Source organism: Phacochoerus africanus, chromosome 1, assembly GCF_016906955.1.
Source record: "Phacochoerus africanus isolate WHEZ1 chromosome 1, ROS_Pafr_v1, whole genome shotgun sequence".
Classification (NCBI taxonomy): domain Eukaryota; kingdom Metazoa; phylum Chordata; class Mammalia; order Artiodactyla; family Suidae; genus Phacochoerus; species Phacochoerus africanus.
Genome location: NC_062544.1, coordinates 124282623 through 124309476, shown reverse-complemented (window position 1 = coordinate 124309476; position 26854 = coordinate 124282623). Strand labels below are relative to the sequence as shown.

Below are 26854 nucleotides of genomic sequence, written 5' to 3'. Positions count from 1 at the left end.
CTCTCAACAACCTCATAGGCTTTGCAGAGCCCACTTTAAAAACCCTGTTTTTGGTGATCTTTAAAGTTCATCAAGAACTCTTCAAATTCAAACTTTCCAGAATCTCATCCTTGCTAAACTTTTCTCCCCTTGAACTTTTTTTTTAAGTGAGAAATAATTCACATACTATAGAATTCACCCTTTTTAAGTGGACAATTCAATAGTTCTCAGTATATTCACGAAGCTGTATAACCATCACCATGTTCAATTATAGGACATTTTCATCACCCTCAAAAGAAATCTAGACCTGTTAGTAGTAATTTCCCAATCCTCCCTCCCCAACCCTAGGTAACTCTCCTGCTATCTCAAAGGATTTGCCTATTATGAGCATTTTATATCCTGTGTAGCTTTTGGTGACTGGTTTCTTTCATGTGGCATGATGTTTTCAAGATTTATCTATGTTGTTGCTTCCTTTTATAATATTAAATAATATTCTATATATGGATATACCACATTTTATCACTTCATCAGTTGATGTACATTTGAGTTGTTGCTACCTTTTAGCTGTTACAGGTAAAGATGCCATGAATACTCCTATACAAGTTTTCATGTGGACCTATGGTTTTCAACTCTCTTGACATGTCATTGCCAGGTCATATGGTTACTCTATGTTTAACTTGTCGAGGGTTAGTCAAACTGTTTTCCAAAGTGGCTGCACCATTTTATGTTCCCATCAGCAATGTAAGAGGAACTTCACCAGTGCTTCTTATTATCTCTTTTTAATAGCGATCCTAGTGTATGTAAAATGGTATCTCATTATGGTTTTTATATGCAGTGATATTGACCAGCTTTTCATGTGCTTTTGACCATTTGTATATCTTCTTTGACGAAATGTCTATTCATTCAAATCCTCTGCTCATTTTTTAAATTGGGATGTCCTTTATTGTTTATTCATAAGAGTTCTTTATATAATCTGGATACTAGACCATTATCATATATGTAATTTGCAACTATTTTCTTGCCTTCTGTTTTGTTTGTTTATTTCACTTTCTTGGTAGTATTCTTTAAAGCACAAGAGTTTTTTTAAGTTTTATGGAGTCCAATTTATCTGTTTGCCCTTACAACTGTTTGAGAGGTCCATTTTAACTCTTTCGCAAGGACGATGTCATTCAGGGTAGGGAAGGGTTGCACTGCCTCCCTTTCCCCTTGGCAGCTTTACACTTCCTCTTCAGATTGTCTCAGTTGTGGTTGTGTTTAGAGAACTCCCACATACCTGGTCGGATGGCTTAATGATTGCTTCAAACAAGCCTAGTCATTCAGATCTTTTGTTTTTGAACTGAGGTTTGAGGAGGATTATAGGAGTTGGGAGGAGATTGATGGAAACCCTACTGAAAATCTGATGAAATGTATGAACCCATTTCCCAGGAAAAAAAACACCTTGACACAATTTCACTATATAATTGTAGGGGACCTGTGGATCTTATTAGGACAAACTTTAGACCCTGATTGGAAACAGGTAAGTTAGGACAGACTTTAGACCCTGGTTGGAAATAATAAGCTGGTTTTGTCACAGTGCACCCTGTCTCTTATCTTTACCACTAATCACATTTGTCCTGAAGTAGAATGACCTTGGCTTAACCTTGAAGTCTTGGTCTTCTAGAATAAATTATCTAGCAGCTTAAAAACTATATCAAATGGACTCCACACCTTAGCTGCCAAACTATGTGACCTTGAGCAAATAAGTAAGCAAGTCACTTACTCTCATAACCCAGCTGTCATCATTGATCAAATGAGAGATAACAGCAGACAACACTCAACCTTTGAGAGACATGGAGTTTGTCAAAATTAGGCATAAAGCTTCCTAATTTCTGGCTGTGAGATTAGAAAGTTGTCTTGGATATTCCCCAAGAGTAATATTTTTAAGGTTAAGTAGCATTAACTACTTCTTCCTGGACACTGTTGTATTTGATATAACAGAAAAGACATCCATTTATTTACCCCTAAATGACTCAAGTGCTCTTTGTTTGTTTGTTTTTTAAATGAAAACAATAATTGAGACTCGTAAGTGTTTTCCATTTTCCCAGAACTAGTGCACACACACCCAGAGTAAATGATCTTTATTAAGGGCATCCAATTCTGTATTCTAGTCTCTTATTCTTATCCCAAGCCTGTCACTTCCCCAGACCATATTAGCGAGACCTGTTATGCCATTTCCCCATAGTATAGTTGAATCAGAGACACCTAAGTGGCCAGATTGTGAGAAATGAGGCCTCTTCTGACCTTAAAATTCCAAGTGACTGAGAACAGTGAGAATGAAGCCAGACATCATTGTCTATAAATACATACCTCCTCTGAAGGACCTGGCTCTGTGGCTGTGACCTTGAGTAGAATTTTAATGGGATGTCTCATGCGAACAGTCTCTTCTTAATTTTTATCTATTTATAAAACAGGGATATTCACCTCCAAAGTAAAACTAAGTTGTTGAAATGAGATTGGCCAAGGATGGCTGGAAATATCTTGAAACTGAGGGAAGAGAAGTCCAGTGTTTTTAGGTAGCTTCGTTTTTTGATTATTGAATGGTACTCTCACATTATATATAGATCTAGTTACTAATACCTGCTTTCACCTGGATTCCAACTCCCTCAAAGTATTTGGACTAGATACTGACCAGATGATACAGTATTGTCCAAGTTTAAGATCACTTCCTGAATTTCATCCCTGGGGTAAAGCCTCATTTAAAGGCAGCTGTTGAAACATTTGTTAAGCATACTTTTCCATCTTAAATATTTATTTTTTAATTAAAATTTGTGAAGCACCAATAGAGAGGAAATTGTGTATTAAATAGTTTCTCACTTGGTCTAGTGTGTTTTCATCTCATTTCCAAGGTCAGATGGTCTTAACAGAAAGACAACATACACACAATCTGTTCCATGACAAGGCAAAATGTGCAGCACAGGAAGTCAAGTGGAATAATTTTCACGAAGTGACTGTGAATTTTCAGTAACTTAGCTGATCAGAAGCAGAAGTAAACTCTTCAAACTTTCCATGCCATTGAAGATGATTTGTTCCCTGGTTGCCATCATCACCTAGTGCCCCAAAATGTAACTTAGAAATATTGTTATTATTATTATGGTCAAGTCAATCTAAGAAGGCCAACAGAGAGGACTGGAAAATTCAAAAATAGTAAGGATACCTATTTATACCCATATTAGGATGAAGACAGAATTGGAAAGTTCATCTGACTGTAAGAAATTTTGCGACAAGGTAATCTATTTGGGGGATGGTAATTAAAAGATGCCCCAGTCATATTTATACCCCTTTCTGGAGCTTCATATCTGCATAGAGGAATATATCTCCCAAGAAAGAGCAGAGTGAAGGCAGAATACTTACTATTTCTCCAGAAAAGCAAGCCCAATCAAATAAGTCTCAGGAGCATCTGGTAAAAGGAATATGAGATTTATAACTACTTGAATTGCTTTGATATGTATCCCTTTGCTACATGATAAGCAGGGTAGATACTATCCTGCTCTAGTCTTTCCCAAAGTAGGTTTTATTTAACTCAAATTATAATTTACATACAATAAGATGTATAGATATTGGATGAGTTTAGAAAAATCTGTACACCCTGCTAGTGAATTAGTAACTGTAGTAATTCTGCCAGATCGCAGAATTCTGAGTTCCTAACCTGTGTTTACAAACATGGTTTCATGAGTTTGTTAGGTGAATGCAATTTCTATATTCACAACAGGAATAAATAATCCTAGCCCCATTGAGGAGATGAGGACCAATGGAAATTGACATACTCACATTCCCTCTGAAATAAGAGGCAGAATAAGCAGAGCAAACACATGTTTTCCTAAGTAGAACAAAAGAAAGGTGCAGAGGAATGGAGACATAATATTCATGTGGACAGAAAGGGAAAGACGGTGGTACCACCTGGAGAAAAGTCAGGGCCATGTTCTACATGAAAATATCGGAGGTTGCTTCCCGTAAAGCCACCATGTCTCCATGTACTTTAGCTTAGATTCCTTAGAGAATGAAAAGATTTGAGGTTCTCCCACTTCTGAAGAGAAAGCTTGTTTGTCTTTTGAGAAAGAATTACACTGTTAACTCCTCAGATCTAGAGCCTAAATCTTCCTTGGTGCATGGAGAATGATTTGCTCTTGGCTCTGTTTGCCATTTCAGCCAAGTGTTTCAAGAGATTATTTCTATTCTCAGTGATGTTCTCTGGTTGGTTAGAAGCCCCTCATTTAATGTTTCACATCATATTATTTTGCCCGCAACTAGCTTTTCTGGGTTAGTTAAACTCACAATTAATTTAATAAATCTGAATCATTTATAGCAATTCCAAATAAAAAGCAAGCAGAGTGAGGCAGTCACATGAGGAGGGAAAGTGAGCGTGTGATTCTGGATCTTATCTCAAGACCTAAAAATGAATTTGGAGCCCTTTCAATACTCTTGAATTCTTTCGCTCTGACATCTTTCTTTGTGTTCCTAGCACAGAATTCTGCAGATAATTTTCACTTTTACCCTCAAGTTTATGCCACTTACTAGTAAATCCTGTCACGAGGCTAGTGGCAGAGCCAACATGCATCCTAATTCATCAGGCCTATACAACATGGGCCATTCACTTTATTATTTTCCTCTAATCAAATACAAGGAAACTAAAATGAGATAGATAATTGAGCAACAAGACTATCTCTCCATACTCTGATCTTCTCCTTGATGACCTTGAACAAATAATCACACTTGAATTGCAGTTACAGTTGACAAAATGTCTTGGCATCTAGAACCTCAACTTCATCTTCAAAATAGATTTATGAGTCTGAGAGCAGAACTGCCTGGAAAAGACTTAACCCTGATGTTAATCATCATCATCATCATCATGTAATGAAGATAATAATAATTGGACAGACCTGCTAAATATCATTATACAGGTTTGCCTCATTCCCTTTCCAAAATCAGTCATGTTTACTGGCATCCCCTTCTTGGTCCTAGGTGGTAGTAGTAGTATCTGTGTTTTTACAGATGAAGAAACTGAGCTATATTTTCTTAGACATCATGACTTCCTAACTTCTTATTGGGACTTTATCTAGGTCTTCCAATTACAATCAAAATTCACCCATGACCTTAAGTGCATTAACTTAATTCACATCCCTTTGCTCACTTTCAATAATTCTGATTGCCAGTTATCAGAATATCAAACCACATTACTATGCCTTATTATTTCTGTATGTTTTCATAGCTTTTTGGATGGTTTGTTTAATTTTTATTTTCTTGTGTGTCCTTTTGTCCTAATTTTTATTTGCACTGTTCCTTTTTCTTTTCTATTCCTAATTAATCATCCTTCTGAAAGTTTGCTAAAGAGTGGGTAAGTGCATTTTCCTTTCCAAATAGCAATGTTTTGCATTGTTATTTTTTATTAAGGAAATATGGAATAATTCAAATGGATACTAAAATGATCTAATAAATGTCAAGGAGCTGGCATACACTATCTTCTGTTTAAATCGCTTTTCCTTTTTTCCTGGCATTTGCAGCAGATTTTTGTTTGTGTAGGGGTTTGTTTTTGCATTACTATTTAAGTTTAATTGACAGCGGCAGTTAGAGAAATTGAAAAACTTAGCAGCCATCTCAGGAGGGGCTCTAAACCTGGGTCTGCTTATCCACAAATGAAGAAAATGAGCGCTGCCACAAAGGTTCTGAAAGAGACACTGCCATCACACTGAGTCCACACCTGAGATAGAACTGGGAAGCTCTGAGGCAGGATCCCAACAAATCTGTTGGTTTGAGAACAGTTTTTGCAAAATCATTCCGTGTCTTGGTCAAATTCCTTTCAGAATTTGTGACTCCTGTCACATTGCCCAGCAGTTTCCCAAAGACAATTTTCATCCCCTGTATTAAATGATTCTGGAATCTTGCTTTGTAAGACCCAGATCAACACACTGCCAGGCAAGCCGTTAAGCCATCCATGCATGCTATTTGTAAGTGTGTGTGTCCCCACGTATCAAAGCCAGCCAAAGCTTTGGGTCAGGAACGAGGCGCCTGATGATTTTTTAAAGAGGTTCTGATCTTTTTTCATCAAAAGACAGAATCAGAATCTTCCAGCTGCTTCTGGAACTATGGAAATAAACTAGGTCTGCAGGCCAGGCTTTATTTATAAATTGTGTTGTCTAAAAATTACCAACGGATGTGATGCCATCACCTTCTAACATGCTAATATTTGTCTTTTCTGTGTTCCTTAGCATCAATACCATTCAAAAATAGATGAACTAATTGAAGAAACTGTTAAAGAAATGATAACACTCTTGGTTGCAAAGGTAACCTTCAGCTTCAGGTGAAATGTTTCATTGTGAATATTGCTTTGTTATGTCTGTGTTTCCATTAAAATGTAACACGTTAAAAAAAGTTGTGCTGAGTACTTGTATTTCTCAGGAAATAAGATTGTACGTCACCCAGCCTCAGCTCCGAATGATGTTTCTGATGATTGTGAGCCGTGTGAAGATGAATTGATGAAGTGACATATGTTACCTTAATAAGAATTTGTCCCCAAACGTTGCACTAGGTTATGTGGGAAATATTTGTTTGGTTTTTCAGCACTGACAAAGTTAGATTAAAAAAAAAAAAACAGAAAGTTAAACGGTAATAAGGAATTCTGCCATCATGAAAACCCCCTTTCCCCTAGTTTCACATGCAGTGAGAGTCATAATAAAACATAAAAGTCAGATAAAGCTATTTCAGTCACCCTCATGAATTATAGAATTTTAACTAAGTAATGCTGAATGGGAAGACATTTATATTTGCCAGTGCTGAACTTCTGTTTCCCCCAAATTACTGATAAAATACAAATAAAAATAGATTGGATTAAATGTAGTGCTAATATGTAACGTAAAAACTGCTTTGCGCAGTTTTGGATTTTGAAAAGTGCATTTAATATTATCGCATGCTATATGCAACTCAATAATATTTTGTCACTTTGCACTTCTGTAACACTCTATATTTGCAATCACATAATAATGAAGAGAAAGCCGAATAAGTCAAATATTTCTATGTAAAGCCAGTCTCTTCCTTTCCCCAAAGATATGAACCAAATAATAGAACTTACAAACGAACGAGGGCTCACTGCTGGTGTCTGGGAGGTGGGGAAATGTTGCTCTTTATTGTGAACAGTCACAGTTTGAAATAATCATGCTTTTTTGCTGTTTTACTAGTTCGTTACAATCCTGGAAGGAGTGCTGGCAAAATTATCCAGATATGACGAGGGGACTTTGTTTTCTTCTTTTTTGTCCTTTACCGTAAGTAAAGAGCTTCTTTCTTTTCAGTTTTCGCTCTAGTTGGGGTTTGAGTTTAGGGAGGGGGGCTGCTGTGTCTTGTTGTGTTTTGGTTTGTATATGTGTGTGAATTGTGGTCAACCACCAATGTAGAATAATAACAGGAAAAGCCACAGAACATTTCATGACAGTAGGTAATCGAAAATCATTTCATAAAATACATGTGTGTGTACACACGTACACAGACACACCTACATATGTCTTTACATGTGTGTATCCACAGGGAGAGTTGCTGGCCTCTGCCACCTTAGCTGTCCCAGGGAGATCATTTAATGTTTCCAGGTGATCATTTCCTCATCTTCAAATGAGGAAAATTAATTTTAAAGGTTCCATATGGAGATCTACAAGTCAGATAGAGCTTGTAAATAGATTTTATTTGGTCCTCATTGCATTGGGTACACTTTTCTTTACTGAACGATTTGCCCAGACTTAAGAAAATTCAGAGGTGTCACTGTTCCAGGGTTTCTTTGTAAAGTGGACGTTCAGAAGCCCTGGGCTGTGTGTGTGCATAGCAGCCGTCCTCTGGAGCTGAGTCAGGTGGTCCTCACAGTCCAGGATATGTATTTGTCACTTTCCTATAGCCCCTCCCGGCTCTTTTACTCATTCCCTTAACTACCTCGGCTTAGGAACATGAGCTTACAACTTCTGGAGCTGATGATCCAATCTTTATACATTCTGAGAGGCTCTAATTCTGTGCCAGAACTGGGCATAAGCACAGAGGTAAGCTAGGTCATGGGCAAAAGCCAGCCTAATTCTCTGTAAGCAAGAGATGGTCACTATAAATGGACTGCATGGGGGGACTCAAATGTCCCATTCCTCGTGCTTTCTTGTCATTTCTGAGAACAAGTTTCTTGCTGGCTCTGAAACCAACTGTTCTCCTCTAGCAACACCATAGGAAAGGCAATCAGTTTAGGACCTACTACTTCTAGGTCTTTAAAACATCTCTTCTAGGAGATAAAGAATCTCCTAGAGAGGCACTGAATGCCAAGACAAGGCCCAATGCAGGTCAGAGAATAGCGCATCATCATCTTTGGAAACCAACAGAACCAAGTTCCAGTCCCATTACCAATATTAACCAGCCGTGTGATCTAGTTATCTCATCCTCTCTGAGCCTCAGTTTGGTTTCAGTTTTGGTTTGTAGGAGGGCCATTGAGCCCGTTTGTTTTTGGTTTACGTGTATGTGTGTTAATTGTGGTCAACTACTAATGTTGTGTGGGAGTGGGGCATGGATAATATTTTCCATAACCTGCTGTTGCGAGGATAGTAATGTTAAGTGGAAGAGCTCAACATAGTCCTAGCACATAGCGAGCCTCAATAAATGGCAGAGATAACTAATATGATTATTATAAAGTGCAGACATACATGATCACAAGTCCTTTCCAAATATACCCTACTTTGGTCTTTCCCTAACCCACACCTTAGATTTCCTGGGAATTAAGGGAAATGTAGATAGAAAACATTTAAAACAATTTTTAGATTATACATATGCACACTATCTATCTACATGTCCAGCTTGTTTTGATATGCAGCTGTGACCTTCCCAAGTAAAAGGACTGAACCCAATCCCAGAAGTGTGATGGCCTTGATCCCTGGAATTACTGGCAGAGCTAGGGTAGGAAGAGGATGGTAACAGTAGGAATTCGATCCGATTCACTTCGTAGAACCACCCGTAATGTGCCACAGCTGAAAAGGAAATCTGTCCAACCAACTCCTTTGACAAATAAAAAAAAAAAAAAACCCCAAGGCCCAGAGAGAGGGACTAATCTGTCTAAGGTCACACAGCAATGAGAAGAATGGGGACAGGAACCCAGGTCTTCTGCCAGCTTCTCCCCACCCCTGCACGGCTTCCTGGAGAGAGTGGGATTCAGCTGGCAATTGCCTGGCACTAGAAGGCAGATGGGCAAATGAGTGGGGAAGATTCATAAAGAAGGATTCAGGACACATGAGTGGGAAATATTAGATAATCTTTCATTCTTCAGTGAAGTCATGGAAATGGTGAAAAGAGGCAGAATTAAATGCAGCATTTCTGGAAAATGTTCCCCCGACACCCACAAAAGATACCACTTTCTTTGAGGCTTCGTTTTGAGCAACTGTTTTTACTGCACTGGATTTGAACCAAGGGCAAATCAGAAAAGCCCCCGTGTTCTTCGTTGAGCAGAATTCACTCCACCAAGGGCCCCAGCCATGTTACTGCCTTGCCAAGGGAACTAGTGAAAGGTGGTCTGGTGGCAACAACATCAAGGGCACAGGACCAGGGAGATTGTCACAGGAGGATTAGAAACAAAGCCCTAGCGTATCCCATGCAGGAGTTTTCAAGCTGAAATTCGCATCCTCTCATCTCCCTTTTCAGAGACATTTTGCAGCCGCGCAGCATGCCTTGTGAAGTCCTCATAACCACAGAACACTTTGGGGCTGTTGCTGGGCCTGTAACTTCCCTTAGTGACACTTCTCCCACACATTTGGATACCCCGAGGCCAAAAGCACCCACTTATCATTTGCAGCCTGTGTTCTCATCCCTGCTGGTGTTCCAGGGTTGGAGAAGGCGAGCCGCACTCAGAGGTGGCAGAAATTTCTCCACACGTGGATTCTGAGCTCCTGCCTGCATTTTAAAGGGCCTTTGAAGACTTCCTGCAGGCCAGTTGTGTTCACAACCCCAGACTGGGGTGTAGGGCCAAGGGTTGAGCAGAGGCAGCAGGTCCTGTGGAAAGAGCCTTGAAATCCAGAATGAGAGAGCCAGCTGTGCGTCCTAGGATCCTGGACAAAGGCACCGAGCTGGTGCTGACACCTTGGCAGGATTTCCTTAACTCCGCTCCCGTTTCTGATTCAATTCTTCAAGTATTACTGTGCACTTACCACGTCCCCACCTCAGTGGGACTGCCAAGTCTGAGCCATGTGCTCTGCCCCCCAGAAAGCTGACAAGTACCGACAAATATGCCACCCTTTCCCCCTCTTTCTCCCGCTGAGCGCCTCCTTTCCTGGGTGGGCTTGATTTCATGGTCCAAGCCAGACATTTTGGAAAACGTCTGCAGTGGCACAGAGCAGGCAGGAATATTTATTTCTCGTCTCCATCTGCATTGCTTCCTCTCTTGGAGAGGAGCTGGGGGGTGGGGGGAGGGAGGAGGAGATGTGGCTTCTCCGTGCCAGCCCAAGAGGCGCCCAAGCACGCCCCTCCTCTCCTCCCTCTCCAGCCCCAGCAGCAGTGGCAGCCTGGGATTGATGGAGGCAGGCGCCTTTCGAACTTTTGAAAGATCAGCCCAGTTGGAAGTCGCAATTAGCAACTATCCGCCCATTTCCCCTGACTGCAAGATGTGCTTTTGTGTGGGCTGCCTACTTGGAAGAATCCCTGTCTTGTGGGTAGCCTCGCGCTGTTCTTTTAGGAGGCCAGGAAGGGGGACAAGCAGGTGTCCAGGTCCCCCTGCCAGCAAGTGAAAATCCTTTCTTTGGTCCTATCCAGGTGTTACCACATACGCTGTTGGTGGATCTGTTCGTTCGTTCATTCGTTCATTCATGCATGCAGCTTCTATTTACCGAGCACCTATTTGTCGTGGATTGTGCCAGGTGCTGGAGGCACAGCAGTGAGCAAGGATAACATGTTCCCTGTCCTTTCGGAGCTTACATTTAGGAAAGGAGACAGTATTAAAAAGGAAAGAAAATTTTAGAATAGAGCAGTGCTGTACAGGCCACAAACTGGAACGAGAGAGGGAACAGAGAGAAAGGGGGCGCAGGGGGACGATGTTCTTTCAGCTAGGATCATCCCAGCCAGTCTCTCCAAGGAGGAGACATGGGCGCTGAAATTTAAAGGGATAAGTCATGGATCAGGAGGAGGGGAGAATCTTCTGGACAGAACAGCAACTACAGTGACCACGTGGCAGAAAAGCAGGAGGCATTTTTGCAGGATATTTTGGAAGGAGCATGAACAGGATTTAGGGATTGGGTGGATGCTGAAGATAAAGATTTAATTGGAGGGGGCAAAGATGAAAAGCCAGAGAACTATGATGTATCAAAGAGCTCAGCTGAGCCAACTGAGTCCTCAGAGTCAGTGGGGTAGAGCAAAAAAAAAAAAAAAAGACATCATGGAGTGGAGAGACCTGGGCTAGAACCTCAGCCCTACCCCTCACTAAGGAGCAGTGTGACCTGGAACACAAGACCACCCCCTGGCTTTGAATTCCTTTCAGTGTAATATGATGGTGGCTATGTGAGATGAATTGGGAAATCCAAAATAGCTGCAAGATAGATCTTCAGCTCCTAGCCTTTAAGCACTTGCTAAGTGCCTGGCACAGGGCTAAGTGCTTTAAATATATTTTTTGTCGAATTCTCTGAACAATCCCACTCCAGTAAGGCTCTTCTGCAGATGATGAAACTGAGGCTCCAAGAGGTTAAGCCCTCCAGCCAGACCAGCCTCCTCTCTCCCTCTAAACTGTAGAGTCTCCAAGGAAAAGTGAAAATGTATTAGGAGCCCAGTCCCACCGCTGGCAGAGGGAACAATGACATCCAACCCCCTGAAGCCCCGTGCATTTCACCCAAGGTCCCCCATCAACCACATCCACTGGATATTGTCACAATATAACATGGAAGCCACTCAAGCCAGGGAGAGTAAAGCACACATTAGGGTTGTTGGGGGCCCTAACCCTACAGTATGTCCAATCTCCTAGATCTAAAATTATCCTCATTCCCCCTTTTCCCCTCTTGCCAGCATTTTAAATTATTTTGCCACTTAGAAATGAAACAAGGTAGATGTGCTTCTCTCCCGAGACCAGGGCTAATGTTAGTGAAGGTCAGCCAGGAGCATGGACTGCTTTAGTGAAGGGCTTTTGATGGTAAGCCAGAGAGCAAGACTGCCACCTTGGTCAAAGGCCAGAACTGGATCAAGGGGATTCCCTTCGGTCCACAGAGTATTTTGGTTAAGAGGCAGTTCCTGTAGCAGCATGGGGTGGGTATTGATAGTGGTTTGTTAATATTATCTCTGATGGCGTTCCAGTTTTGCTTTAGCTTCAGGGAATAACCAGTGTGGGTTTATATAGTGTGGGCTGGTGATGGGGGTATAGACAAAGAGGTCTTGGTTCACCCTCAGAGAACCTCATGAAATTGTCACATACTGAATTCATATGATTCAAGCCATTTGGCTTCTGCACTTCAGAGTGGAGGGGTCTTCCTTGGACAGAAGTGCCCGCCATGGTTGCAAACCCACGCATTTATTGAATATACCATGAGCAAAGCTCTGTGCCAAGTGATTTATGTGCCTTTTCTTATCAGATCCTCAAAATTACCCCATGTCATAGATATGATGATTCTCCCCCATTTTACCGATGAAGGAAGTTGAACAGTATGTTCACAGTGGCAGAGCTGCTAAGACTCCATCTTCGACTTACTCCTTTGTTATCACCACGATGTTATTCCCCATAGAAGCCCAGAAACCCACAGACGCAGTCATTTAGGGACTCTTTCAAGAACCATCCCCTCACTGTGATCATTCCCAAGAGAAAGAGTCATCCATTTTTCACATCTTACCAGCAAAAAAAAAAATTTATCATTTGCCCACCAGCCAATCAGTCTTGCCATGAAACCGAAGAATTAGACATTCAAAATCTTCCCACTTCCTTTAGGCTCCCCATTTAATCTTTCATTTTAAGCTACTCCTTCATCTAACACATTTTTGTAGTGTTCCTACTATGTGCTGGGTACTGGGAGCTTAGCAATGAGTAAGAACAATGCCTCTTATTGTATATTTCCATGAGGGACAATTCTCAAGGGACAATTTGCAAGCATTGGCAGTCATTCAGAGAGAGAGAAGAAGTTGGTGTCACAGGACCATAGCCTAAAGGGACTCTGCCTCATCTGGGAGACCATGGAGGGAAAGCATTTGAGCTGAGATCCAAAAGATAAATAAAATTTTGCCTGGCAAAGAAGAAAACAAAGACTGTCCCTAGGTACAAAGACTTGGAGAGGAAAGGGAAAGTCTGGAACATTCTGGAAACTGAAAGTTCACGTGACTCAGGGCGAGACCAGAGCAAAAGGAAGAAAATGACAGGGATGGAGACAGAGTTTTCAGGAGCCTGGTCATGTGGTTATAATTTAAGGGTTTACCTGGGGACATTATGAAAATTGATTCACTTGGAGAAGGGAGCCCATAGAGAGACCAGCCAGCTGCTACAGGCTGGTGTTGGGCTCGTGGTCTTCCAGTCTTGAAGCTTTGACCCAACAGCAGAAGGCAAGACTTATTCTGTCTAATGTATTTTGTTCACATGGACCCAACAAAGACACCATGCCCTGAAACGCTCAAAAATTACAAAGCACTTATCTTCCATGTCTTCTATGGACTTCTTTCATCAGCTGTTCTCCAGTGTTTGAGAATTTGACATCCACTTTAGGGTCTGACAGATAATTTTACCACCTAGTAGGACATCATCCCCAATTTCAATTCATGCCTTGAAAACACAGTTGACAATTAACATACCTGCTGTCCAAGGCAGATTTCAGAAGAAAAAAAATCATCTCAAGTTAACCATTTTCCCTAATATTCTTTAATAAACAGATGAGGATCATTCAAACTGAAGATAAGACAGGACAGACACAGTGTTTTCTTCAGACTGTGAGGTGCTGAACTACAGGGTCATAGATGTGTCAGCTCTGAAAGAAATACCGAGCGAACACATGTGTGGCTTCAAACAGGAAATAATTGTTCTGAAATTAAAAGTTAGAGACTCTGACCTGACCGCCAAGCCACATTCAGTGGGAAGCTGATCACCAGAAAGTTAGAGGGAGAGGGGTGATCATGAAGCCAGGCTTACAGAAATGGGAGCAAGTTTTTGAACAGGTATGAGTCTCAGTTTCATCTGCAGCTTGGTGCTGATGCCTACTTCAGGGAGTCATTGGGAAAGTTAGATACAAAGTAAGCATCACCCTTCTACAGGCCCTGCACACTGTAGGGGGCCCACATATAGGCATTCTTAACCTTCTCTCACCTTAATCCTGTAGGAATGTTAAATGACCTTAGTGATTTTAACCAACAATTTTCTCCTGATTCAGTCCTTAGCATGGCAATCATTTCTCCTAAGCAACCTAAACTGTCATCCATAACAGGATCAACCAAAATTATCTTATAACTTCTAGTTCAGCACATTCTCATATTCAAAAATTTGATTCATTAGAGATATTTTCCATTAAGTTTAATGTACTTTTAGCATTTCATGCTTTAAATTCTTTAAGAACTTTTCATTCATACCTGGTCTCTAGAATGCCTCTCTATTAACCAAAATAATTGCTTAACCAGAATTATATATCCCCTTCTCTGAGCATATGTTAAATCAAATCCAGTTTATTTCAACATACACCAAGGTTACTTGCTTGTCTAGTTCTGCTCCTTACCAGAATATAATCTGGAACAGATTAATTAACTTCTTGCCTTAGTTTACTGTCCTATAAAACGGGATCAACAGTAAGACCTGTATCATGTAGTATTGTTAGAAATAAATAAGAAAAATGTTATATACCTGAAATAGATAGGTATCCATACTTGTAATACTGTTATGATTGTGGTTGTTACTGTGGTTATGTCACTTGAGTACTGAATATTAGAATCGATTACTCAACCTTGTTTTAAATGAGTGCTCTTTGTAAATTATTGAGCAAAACTTGTAGATTGGGAAAGACTTTCTAAAAAAAAAAAAAAAAAAAGATGATCTTATCCCTATTATCTGGAAGTTGCTCTCTAGAGTGCATACAGCAGAAGGAACTTCTGAGAAATTTCTGGTCCAGTGATATGTTCAGTTTCTGCCCGCTGTTGAGAGCCAAGTCTTTGTGGGTCTTTTTCATGTCTGTATTTACCTATGTCTTGTTGGTAGCTTGAAATTGACCAGCGTCAAAGTATATACACCCAGAAATTGGCGAACACTACTAACCAGGGTTATTTCTCCTCCTCCACTACCTCTTCCTCCTCCTCTTTTTTCTTAGCATATCACTGAGAAAAAAGCTTATGATATGGACCTCATGGTACATGGTACAAATGATGTTAGATGCTGCAAAACCTCAGTTTTAAATAACAGCAATCAAATTGTGAGAGGGTTATTTCTCTTTAAATTTTATTTTCATCCTTATCCTGCTTTCAAAGAGAAAGTTTCCCTTGAGTGTTTATCTGCCTCTCACAGTCCTCTAAAAGTTCAAATCTTCATGTCTAATGAAGAGAGAGAGAGAAGGAAAGAGCAGACCTCAAGTTCAGCACCAGCAGGCAACCTCGTCTACCTGGAATGTGATAACTTTTATTTATGTTGTATTTATTTTTATGCTTTCCTTCTTTTATTGCAAGTGATATTGAGTTTCCATTTACGGTAGTGACACTCAGCTTCTTTTTATAATTAAGTATTTTAAAATGAGCCAATTTAAAGGAGAATATTAAGTAAATAAGTAAATATAATACAGATGGCACATGGGCAGTAGCCCAAATCAGAGAGGTGGTATTGATGCCAGAAATTTGGAAAGTTGTGATACATTCTAGCCACCCCATTTTGCAGTTGTGTAAACTGAGACCAGAGAAGGAAAATGAGTTAAACAGCTCATTTAGGCAAAGACCCCAGATTTCCTATCTTATCCATGTGTTTGTTCTCCCCACTCTTTACTGAGATGAGGGGGAAAGAAAAGGAAATGAAAAAACCTCTCTGCTGTGTAGCAGACTCAGGCTGGCTACCAGAAGCAAATCGTCACTTGCAGCGGCTGTGTAAACAATCTCTACCCTTGAGTTCAGACTGAGGCAGTTGCAGGGAGAAGGAGGGGGCAGCAGGGGTGACTGGTGATCCCCTCGTGCAGGAACATTACTCTTCAGTAATGACAGTACAGGACTCATTGGCTCAGGACCAAGGCCATGCAGAAGCGGGAACGCAAATTGTGGCCCTTGCCTGCTTCCAGTTTGCATTCAATTGAGCTTCTTAGCATTTAGAGATGTTTATAAGGCAAAGCAAAACCCAGAAATGCCCAAGGTGGCAAAGGCTCCCCACTTAGAACCAAATAAAAATAAGTCTTTGTGCCTTTGGAGATTTTACAAAATTAAAACTTTCCAATTTGCACATCCAAGTTTCTCCTAAGATGAGAGGATACCATGTAAATAAATAGAGGAACAGCTCAGCATTCTTCAGGAGCACAAGCCCTGGAGTCCAACAGACCCAAGTCCATATACCAGCTCCATGATGCCTCCAGCTTTGGGTCTTTTAGGAAGTCACTTAACCCCTCTGAGCCCCAGTCTCCTCATCTGTAAATGATGAAAACCATCATGCCTCTGCTGTGAGGGTTAATTACTAGTAAATCATGCCAGGCAAATAATAACCCTGCAACCACTGTTAAATCACAGCAGCATTAAAAGGGTAGGTTTGGAGGAGCCCTTGAATCTTGCAGAAATCCTCTCTGGGAATAAAGAGTTGGGACAGAAGTGGGGGAGAGTGGAAGGAAAAACAGGTCTCCTTCAATTGGGCATCTGTTCGGAAGCCCCAGGGGGAAGAGAGATGAGAACACATACTTCCTGGACCCAGTCTCAGAGCACAGTACCCCAAGCAACGGGAGACGCGAACAATTCTTCTCGTTAATGAGGCTGCAGCTTCCTAATCAGCGCATGGAACAGAATGCTTTTGCTTAATAGAGATCATTTCCCTGCCTCTTGCCCAACTCCCCAGCAGTGCCAGCAGCTCTTTGTTTAATGAAAGGTGGAGACGGTGGAGTAGTGTGGTGGGATGGGCTGGAGGAGGTATTATTACCCTCATTACTATGATAATAGTTTAATCACAATCAATATTTATGAACATGCACAGAAGCCGTGCAATCCACCGGCAGCCCTGCAGCCTGCGCTCTTGCTGAAGAATGCTTTCCAGGAAAGCCTGTGCTCTCTCCCACCTTCTCCCAGCCCCTCTGAAGCTCTACAGTAAGCTTCAGGGGTCATTTCAGACTATCTGTGATGGTTGCATCTATTGTCACATCAATCTTGTTTGTGGTAATAGGTGAATATCATCATAATATGACATTTTTTCTTTTCAAAGTACATCCCAAAGCCATCGTCTATACTTTATATTCAGACTCTGGTAAATTATCTTGTGAGAAAGGTAGGGCAGGAAAGGGTGCAATATAATGCATTAGTGAGTTCTTTGAAATCAGATCCACTTGGGTTCAAATCCTAGCTCTGTCTTTTTTTTTTTTTTTTTTTTTTTGGCTGTGCTCCCTGGGGGAAGCAACTTAACCTCTCTGAGGCACAGTCCCCTCTGTCACTTGTAACATGAGGAGACAAGTTCTTAAAAGAATTGAGTTAGGGAGTTCCCATCGTGGCACAGCGGAAATGAATCTGACTAGGAACCATGAGGTTGCAGGTTTGATCCCTGGCCTCGCTCAGTGAGTTAAGGGTCTGCTGTTGCCATGAGCTATAGTGTAGGTCACAGATGCCTCTCAGATCCTGCGTTGCTGCAGCTGTGGCATAGGTCGGCAGCTGTAGCTCTGATTTGACCCCTAGCCTGGGAACCTCCATATGCCACAGGTGCAGCCCTAAAAGGAAAAAAAAAAAGGATTGCGTTAGGGTAAATTAGGCTTTTGGCCACTGGTAAATGCTCCCGTATTTTTATATTTGACTACATATCAAGTAATAAGTATTTCTCTGTTGTCTATGAGAAAACTAAACAAACTGCTTTTCCAAAGTTCATGTAGCCAATCATTGAAAGAATAATCTTGAGAGTCCAGACTTAGAATCCACTATCTCCTTCTATTATCTGAAAAAAAAAAAAAATGAACAGTGGTTCCTTTATAGGTAATTTAGAGAAATTTTATTTTAAAACATTTTGATGCTTAACTCTTTTCTTTCACATGTGCATCAGATTTTAAAAGCCAGTGATTATTTTTCTGAGCGATGGCCATCTGATTACCTCCCCATAAAAAAAATAAAATAAAAATAAAACCAACAACAACAAAAATTCTTGATGTCATTGTTCCCACCTTGGTTAAGATGGCACTGATAAAGGCTGACCCTCTTAAAAGGGAAAGCAAGGGAAGATGGCTTCACCATGAATGTGCATCTGTGCAGCATTTACACAGTGCTGATATGGGCAGAGCACTTTACAGTTGGCCAGAAACACCACTGATCTTCAGCAAACACTGAAGACATTTCAGCCCCTCTGGTGGCAGAGCTCTGGGAACCCATCATACTGTCTAGGATTCCAGATCTTCTTCAAGGGTTGTGTTTTTCTCCAGTGCTCAGAAAGTGTTGGAAGGGGTTTTCACTGTAATTGTCACTTGGCCCCAAGCAGGAGCCACCGAGGTTTGCTCAACTGCTCACCCGCACACATAGTCCCAGTACATCCACCCACTGGCACATTCTGTCTCCCCCAAGCCGTCAGTCCCTCAGTTGGCACTTATAATTCATTCCTCTTCCCAAGATGCACTTAGAGCATCCAGATTATGTATTGGGTGGTGGCGGCGGGGCGGGAGGGGGGGGGTTGCTACATTTTGCTTCTCGGAATCTTGATTCCAATCAACCATAATCCTTGAAGAAGTCACCCTGGAGAAGATACATTCTTCCCGCAGATGCTAGAATGCTGAAAATGCTACCGCTGATTTTGTTCTTTTTGCTCTATATTTATGAAAGAAATGTGCAGGTGTAGTTAAAGTATGAAAGAGTACAAAAAACACTCACAATAATAATTTTTTTAAAAAGCAACAATTCTCTGTCCCTTTCCACCCTCAGTCCTTTACCCCAGAAGGGACCCCTTCAAACAATTTTGCTTTTTTCTTCATAGCTTTCGGTACAATTCTTATATTGCTATTTCTTGATTGCTTGATCATAGAGATTGTTGGCCTCCCTAGCATAAACCACTAGCATAGTTACTCACTTCACTCTCTCTCTACTTCTTCCCCCGCCTCCTGTTACTATTAAACCAGTGTTAACCTTCCTCTCTTGGCATCTTTCTCACTTTCCACAGTACCCATTACCGTTAGTTCTTGTTTCACTCAGAAGATGAGGCTCTTGACACCCACGGCCTCCTCCTTCCCCTGCTTCTTCTCCCCACTGATCTCTCGTTCTGACATGAGAATTGAATGACACATCTCTTCGTTCTAAAAAATGGAAGAATCTACACTGAAGAATGTCTCTTGAGTTGAGACCAGCCCTGTCCAATAGAACTTTCTTCAGTGTTGGAGATATTCTATATGTGAACTCTTCAATACCGTGGCCTCTAGCCCTATATGACTCATGAGTACTTGAGATGTGGCCAGTACAACTTTAAAAAATGGATTTTTTCATTGCATTTTGTTTTTCTTTTTTTCGTGTGCTTTTCCCCCCACTTTTAAAGTTTTATTGTAGTTGACTTAGAATATTGTGATAATTTCTGCTGTACAACAAAGTGATTCAGTTATACATATACACACATCCATTCATCTTCAGATCCTTTTCCCACATACACTGTCACAGAATATTGGGTAGAGTTCTCTGTGCTATACAGCAGGTCCCTGCTGGCCAATCATTGCATATACCACAGTGTGCATACACCAATCCCAGACCCCGAGTCCCTCCATCCCCCTACCACTTGTCCCCGTTGGTAACCATAAATTTGTTTTCAAAGTCTGTGAGTCTTATTCTGTTCTGCACATAAATTCATTTGTATCCTTTTGTTAGATTCCACCTATAAGTAATATCATATGATTATCTTTCACTGTCTAACTTCACTTAGTATGATAATCTCTAGGTCCATCCATGTTGCTGCAAATGGTATTATTTTCTATAGCTGAGTAATATTCAACTGTGTATATGTACCCACATTTTCTTTAATTTATTTAAATTTAAGTAGCCCTTTGGAGCTGTCAGATAGTGCAGGGCCAGACCAAACTTAATACACGAGTTTGACTCCATAGAAAAACCTGATTTTCCAACAGAAATGATAATAACAGCTGACACATAGTTCTTACTTACTATGCTGCAGGAACTGTTCTAGAAACTCAGTTAATAAACCAGCAACTCTGTGAAGAGTACTATTATCCCATTTTATAGATGAGGAAAGTGAGGCATGGAAAAGTAAATTGTCTAGTAAGCGGTAAAGCTAGAATTTTAAGATTTTTGTTTTTTTCTATTATAATTGATTTACAATGTTCTGTCGTTTCTGCTGTATAGCAAAGTAACCCGGTTATACAAATATAGAATTTGGCCCCATACAGTCCATCCCCAGACTCTGAGATCTCAAGCATTTCCCTCCACTGACTCTAATCCCTATAACCTTTTTCAGATATTTCCAATCTTCTGATTAATGATATGGTCATACTTCTCCCATGTTATTGGCCTGAGCAGTGCTTATCATAGGGGCTGTGTGCATCTAGATATAAATCCTGCCCTTTAGATTTTTGTCACAAAAAAAAAAAAAAAGAGAGAGAGAGAGCATGAAAACTGGAGGCAGGGGGGAAACATGAGCAAAAGTATGGACTCAGGGAGTTCCCATTGAGGCACAGTAGTTGACGAATTTGACTAGGAACCATGAGGATGCAGGTTCAATCCCTGGCCTTGTTCAATGGGTTAGGGATTCGACGTTATCGTGAGCTGTGGTGTAGGTCGCAAACTCGGCTCAGATCCCGCGTTGCTGTGGCTCTGGCGTAGGCCGGCGGCTACAGCTCTGATTCGACCCCTAGCGTGAGGACCTCCATATGCCTCGGGAGCAGCCCTAGAAAAGGCAAAAAGACAAAAAGACAAAAAAAAAAAAGTATGGACTCAGGGCAAATTGGCAGATTTTGCTAATAAAAATAGATGTTGCTAATAGAATAGAAAGGGTGTCCCTTTGGCCTGTAACCCCAACAACAGTAATAGCAGCTAGCATGTACTGTGAACTTGCCATGTCTGTCTGTCTTCCTTTCTTCCTTCCTTTCATTCTTTCAATATTTTTGCCCGCACCCCCAGCATATGGAATTTCCCTTGAGGGATTGAATCGAGCCACACCTGTGATCTATCCTACAGCTGCAGCAATGCAGCATCCTTAACCCACTGCACCAGGCTGGGGATCAAACCTACACCTCCTCAGTGACCCCAGCCACTGCACTCAGATTCTTAACCCACTGCACCATGGCGGGAACTCTACTATGTCTTTTATTTTGTCCTTGTATGTGTATCATCTTTGTTAGTGCTCACAATAGCCTGAAAAGGTACAGATAAGGAGACTGCATCTCAAAGGTGCTGGAAATATTAATTGAAATGGTTCATAAGAAACACTGGAAACAGTGCCTGGCACAGAGTAAATAAGCAACGCATGCTGCCTATTGCAATCCTGATGCCTCATTGCCAAGTCTACCCACTGCGGCCTGCTACATTGTCTGGTACCTGCGTGAATGGTCTTTATTTATCTCTGATGTTTTTGCCTTTCCCTGTTACTATAGTTTTTCCTGGAGCCTCATTTCCAGAGCTCTTATTAATACTAAAATATTAATAGACATTTTTGTTTTACTGCTAGAATATTTATAACCTTTTCAAGGTGTAGGAAGTGTTTCCTATCCCACACCCTTCATAGAATCTCTCTTGTATACCATTTAAGAGTCATATTTTTGGAAGGAATGAAGAGAAAAGACTTACCTCTGTGTCCTGTTTTAATAGATAAGGACATGAGGCTGACAGGTTAGACAAGTAGTCAACTAGTTAGCAGTCACATTAGGATAAGAAATTTATGTTTTATGATTCTTCCCCCAACCCACACTCCACTGGTTTCCACTTAAGCAAGTTCTACTCCAGAGGTCAGAAAATTCCTTCTGGAAAGAGCCAGAGAGTAAATATTTTTGACTTTACAAGTCACACAGTCTCTGTCACAGCTATTCAGTCTCGTAGCAGGAAAGCAGCTGTAAATGAATATAAAATGTAAATATAAAAGATGTAAATGAGTGGGCATGGCTGTGTTCCAGTAAGACTTGTGTGATGGACACTGAAGAGTCAGTTTCTTGTAATTTTCACATGTCAGAACATATAATTATTCTTTTGATTTTTTTTCATATAAGAAGTTCCCATCGTGGTGCAGCGGAAACCAATCTGACTAGGAATCATTAGGTTACAGGTACAATCCCTGGCCTCTCTCAGTGAGTTAAGGATCTGGCATTGCCATGAGCTGTGGTGTAGGTCACAGATATGGCTCAGATCCTGTGTTGCTGTGGCTGTGGTGTAGGCCAGCAGCTGTAGCTCCAATTTGACCCCTAGCCTGGGAACCTCCATATGCCACAAGTTCGGTCCTAAAAAGAAAAAAAAAAAAAAAAAAAAGAATACATTTAAAAATGTGAAAACCAGAGTTCCCATTGTGACTCAGTGGGTTAAGAGCCCAACATATTGTCCATGAGGATGCAGGTTTGATCCCTGGCCTTACTCAGTGAGTTAAGGATCCAGTGTTGCCACAAGCTGCAGTGTAGGTCACAGACAAGGCTCAGATCTGGTGTTCCTGTGGCTGTGGCGTAGGCCAGCAGCTACAGTTCTGATTCAACCTTTAGCCTGGGAACCTCCATATGCTGCAGATGTGGCCCTAAAAAAAGAAAATAAAATAAAAATGTGAAAACCATTCTTAGCTCATGAGCCACATAAAAACAGGCAGTGGGCCATATTTGACCCGCAGGCCAAAGTTTGCCAACCCTTGTTGGTACAGCCCCCTCCCCCTAACTGCAAGTGAGTTAAACCCTAGAAATAGTATTAACTAATGCTTCTTGAGCTCTTCCTTTTACCAAGTATTGTGTTGAGCGCTTAGCATGATGTCAACCTATTCAACCTCACAAGAACCTTCTAAAGAAGATACTCATTGTCCTCATTTTGCGTATGAGATTGTAGAATCTGTGGGAGGTTAAACAATTTTCCTAAGCTCATTCAACAAGTAAGTGATGGAGCATAATTCAAGCCAAGATCTGTCTGAGCCGCAGTCCACAAGTAAGTGCCCCTTCTCCTCTCAGAGCCCAGGTGGTCATTAGGTAAGAAATAGCTTTAGAATGACTCATCATTTTCAGAGTATCAACAGCTTGATGTCATGAAAGGACTCTGCACTTAATAACCAGACCTGGGCTTGGTCTCCAGCTCTACCACTTTCTGATTCATCTCTTGAGAGTTGCTTAACCTCTCTGAACTTCAGTGTCCTCATCTGTGAAGTGGGGGGTGGTAAAAAGTCTTGTTGTGTTCTACAGGGATGATTAACAGGGTTAGTTATATGTAAGAGGAGTTCCCATTGTGGCACATTGGAAATGAATCCAACTAGTAACCATGTGATTTCAGGTTCAATCCCTGGCCTTGCTCAGTGGTTAAAGATCCGGTATTGCAATGAACTATGGTATATGTCACAGATGTGGCTCAAATCTAGCGTTGGTGTGGCTATAGCGTAAGCCAGCAGCTGGAGCTCTGATTCAACCCCTAGCCTGAGAATCTGCATATGCCAAGAGTGCAACCCTAAAAACCAAATATATATATATGTATTTTACACATAAAGGGTCTAGCACAGTGCTCCATATGTATATGCTCAATAAATACCATTGAGGGTCAAGGGAAAAATCAGGCAACTCATTAGTGTTTGTATACCCAGTAGGCCCAGGAATGTTCAAATCCTGTCCTAGACTGACAGCAACCTCGCCATAGCATCCTCCAGGAATGTGAGGAGTAAAGTTGGGAAAATGTGAGACCAGGTAACACCTTCTTGAATATCTTGGTTATGTTTTGCTGCATAACACACTGTAGCATAGTCAGTAGCTTTTTAAAACAGTTTATTTTGGTCACATTTCTATGGGTCAGAAATCTGGGAAAAGCCTGCATAGAAGATTCCTTGGTTCCATGTAGCACTGATAGGGGCCCCTTGCTTGGCTGGGCTGGGGCTGTATGCCTGATAAGTTGAGTGTCTCCCTATGCTTTATTTCTTCCCCATATGGGTCTCATCCTACTGAGCCTCTCCATGTCCCCGGGCCTCTGATGACATGGTAGTCTCTGCACAGCCACATTTAGTGGCAGCTGGCTTTCAAGGGTGAAAAAGCAAAGCTGGCATATCAGGCTCAGGACTAATATGGTGTCATCTCCATCACTATTCTCTTCATCACTGGAGTAACAGACTCAAGGGAGATGGACTCAGTGGGAGTGGCACACCCACAGGGAACATAACAATTGATGGCAGGCCTCTTTGGCCACAAGATGCCACATTATGAACTGTGTTTAGGGTCCATATTACAATGCAGAGAACTCTACGGAGCCATGCTGGTCTCCCAGGGTCTCTTTGTTAAGAGCTTGGGCCTGAGGAGCCAAGGAGAACCAGAATCAGAGAAAGGGTCTAGATCACAACCTGGTACAAGGCCAGCAAAGAAGAGAAGAAGTAAGAGGACCAGGCATCTTACCATAGGATTAATCGTGAGTCTCATGAAGCATTCTAACCATGAAACAGAACTACCACACTTCATTGTGCAAATATTTCAAGTTGAACAACCCCACCCACCATCAAATGTAGCGCACCCTGTGCCCTGGAACCTGGACTATCAAATCAGCCCTTTGGACATGAAAGGAAAAGAGAATGTAAAAATAATGGCCAACGTTCATTTAACATGTACATGTGCCATGCCCTCTGCAAAGCTTTTCACAAACATTAAATTACTTAATGCTTGGCACGCACTAAATGAATTAATATAAGTCAAATGCTTTGAGTAAACACTTAAGAAATCTTTTTTTTAATTAATAATCTGTACAACCACCCCATAAGGAGGAAATACTGTCATCTCTATTTTCTAAGAAGGAAGCTGATGCTTAGAGAAGTTAATTACCTGGCCCACAGCTGGTGGCTGACAAAACCAGATGCCAACCCACATGTCTGACTCCTGGCCCCCAGCTCTTACCTCTACACTGTCCTGTCCATAGTGGAGGGAAACAAGAGCCCCTATGCACTCATTTCATTGAAGCAACAATGTCATTTCCTTCTGAATTGGTAGTGCTTGGTTGTAGTTTTCTTAAATGATTCTTTAAGAGTGCTAGAGTTAAAAAACTAACTTCAAGAAGGCCTGGTGCATAGCACTGGGAACTACATTCAATATCTTGTAACAACCAATAATGGAAAATAATCTGAAAAAGAATAGATCTATAAATGTATGTGTCTATACACCTGAAACCAACACATTGTAAATCATGTACTTCAATTAAAAAAATAAGAAGGAGTTCCTATTGCAGCTCAGTGGGTTAAGAACCCAACTAGTGCCCATGAGGATGCAGTTTCTATCCCTGGCCTCACTCAATGGGTTAAGGATCTCAGATTGCTGCAAGCTGCAGTGTAGGTCACAGATGCAGCTTGGATCCTGCATTACTGTGGCTGTGTTGTAGTCTGGCAGCTGCTACTCTGATTCGACCCCTGGCCTGGGAACTTCCATATGCCACAGGTGCAGACCTAAAAAGAAAATATACGTGTGTGTGTGTGTGTGTGTGTGTGTGTGTGTGGAGAGAGAGAGAGGGTTTTTTTTGTTTGTTTGTTTGTTTGTTTTTGCTATTTCTTGGGCCACTCCTGTGGCATATGGAGGTTCCCAGGCTAGGGGTCTAATCGGAGCCGTAGCCACCAGCCTACACCAGAGCCACAGCAACGCGGGATCTGAGCCATGTCTGCAGCCTACACCACAGCTCACGGCAACGCCAGATTGTTAACCCACTGAGCAAGGGCAGGGACCGAACCTGCAACCTCATGGTTCCTAGTCAGATTCGTTAACCACTGCGCCACGACGGGAACTCCTTTTTTTTGGGGGGGGGGGGTTAAAGAGAAAAAAAAGCACTATAAACCTCTAAATACCATGCTCAAAAGTTCATTCTTTCAACACATTTTTATTGAGCCCCTACTATATACCAGTCTGCATAGTGAGGAGAGAAAAAGAAGTTCATATTCCTCATAGAGCCTACATTTTAGACATGAGGATGGTGATAGATGATAAAATTCAACTATTAAAGATAAAATTATTTTATAAGTGGTAGTGGCACTATAGCATATCAACACATTGAACTGCCTCAATGCTCAAAAATGAATAAATAAATAAATAAATAAAATCCGAATCTCTAAGATCACCTGGGTTAGGGAAGTGGAGGAAGGAGTGACATAGCATCATTATCCTTATAGCAGAAATTGTACAAGCCACACACTGAAGTAAACACGGCTGGCCCCTTGAAAGAGCAGTGTGGTCGACAGTGTATGGGCAAAGACAGAGAAATCAGCTCAGAGCTCTTGTGAAGTCAAATGGGCAGAGGTGGAGTCAGCTCGTGCAGAGAATAAATCGTTTCCTTGGTTGATTTTTGCCTTTTTATTTTATTTTATTTTATTTTATTTTAAGAGACCGTGGGGAGAAAGGAGAGCTCAGGCAGTCACTAATGCAGTAATATATGTTCAGACTTCTTTTTACTTCCATCTTTGAGTCTTACCCACCAGATTTCTATTTGCAAAAAGAGCCTAATCCACTTTTTTTTGTCCGTGCATTGATTTAATAGTATCAAACCCTGAGGTCCTCATGGTCTGCACCTGGGTTGCTTTTTCCCCTAATGAAGCAAGAGAAGTGGTTTAAGCCCCTGCCGTGCTCCCTATCAAAGCTGCACAATG

General features: G+C 41.3%; 1 protein-coding gene across 1 annotated transcript in view; it reads left to right on the top strand.

Moving 5' to 3' along the window:
• Positions 1–26854, top strand: part of CADPS (calcium dependent secretion activator) — a 266034-nt gene that overhangs the window by 185855 nt on the left and 53325 nt on the right. Inside the window, exons 21-22 of the mRNA XM_047778450.1 lie at positions 6222–6296; positions 7188–7271. Of these exons, the coding sequence (XP_047634406.1) occupies positions 6222–6296; positions 7188–7271 (159 nt within the window). The remainder of the gene's footprint in view (positions 1–6221; positions 6297–7187; positions 7272–26854) is intronic.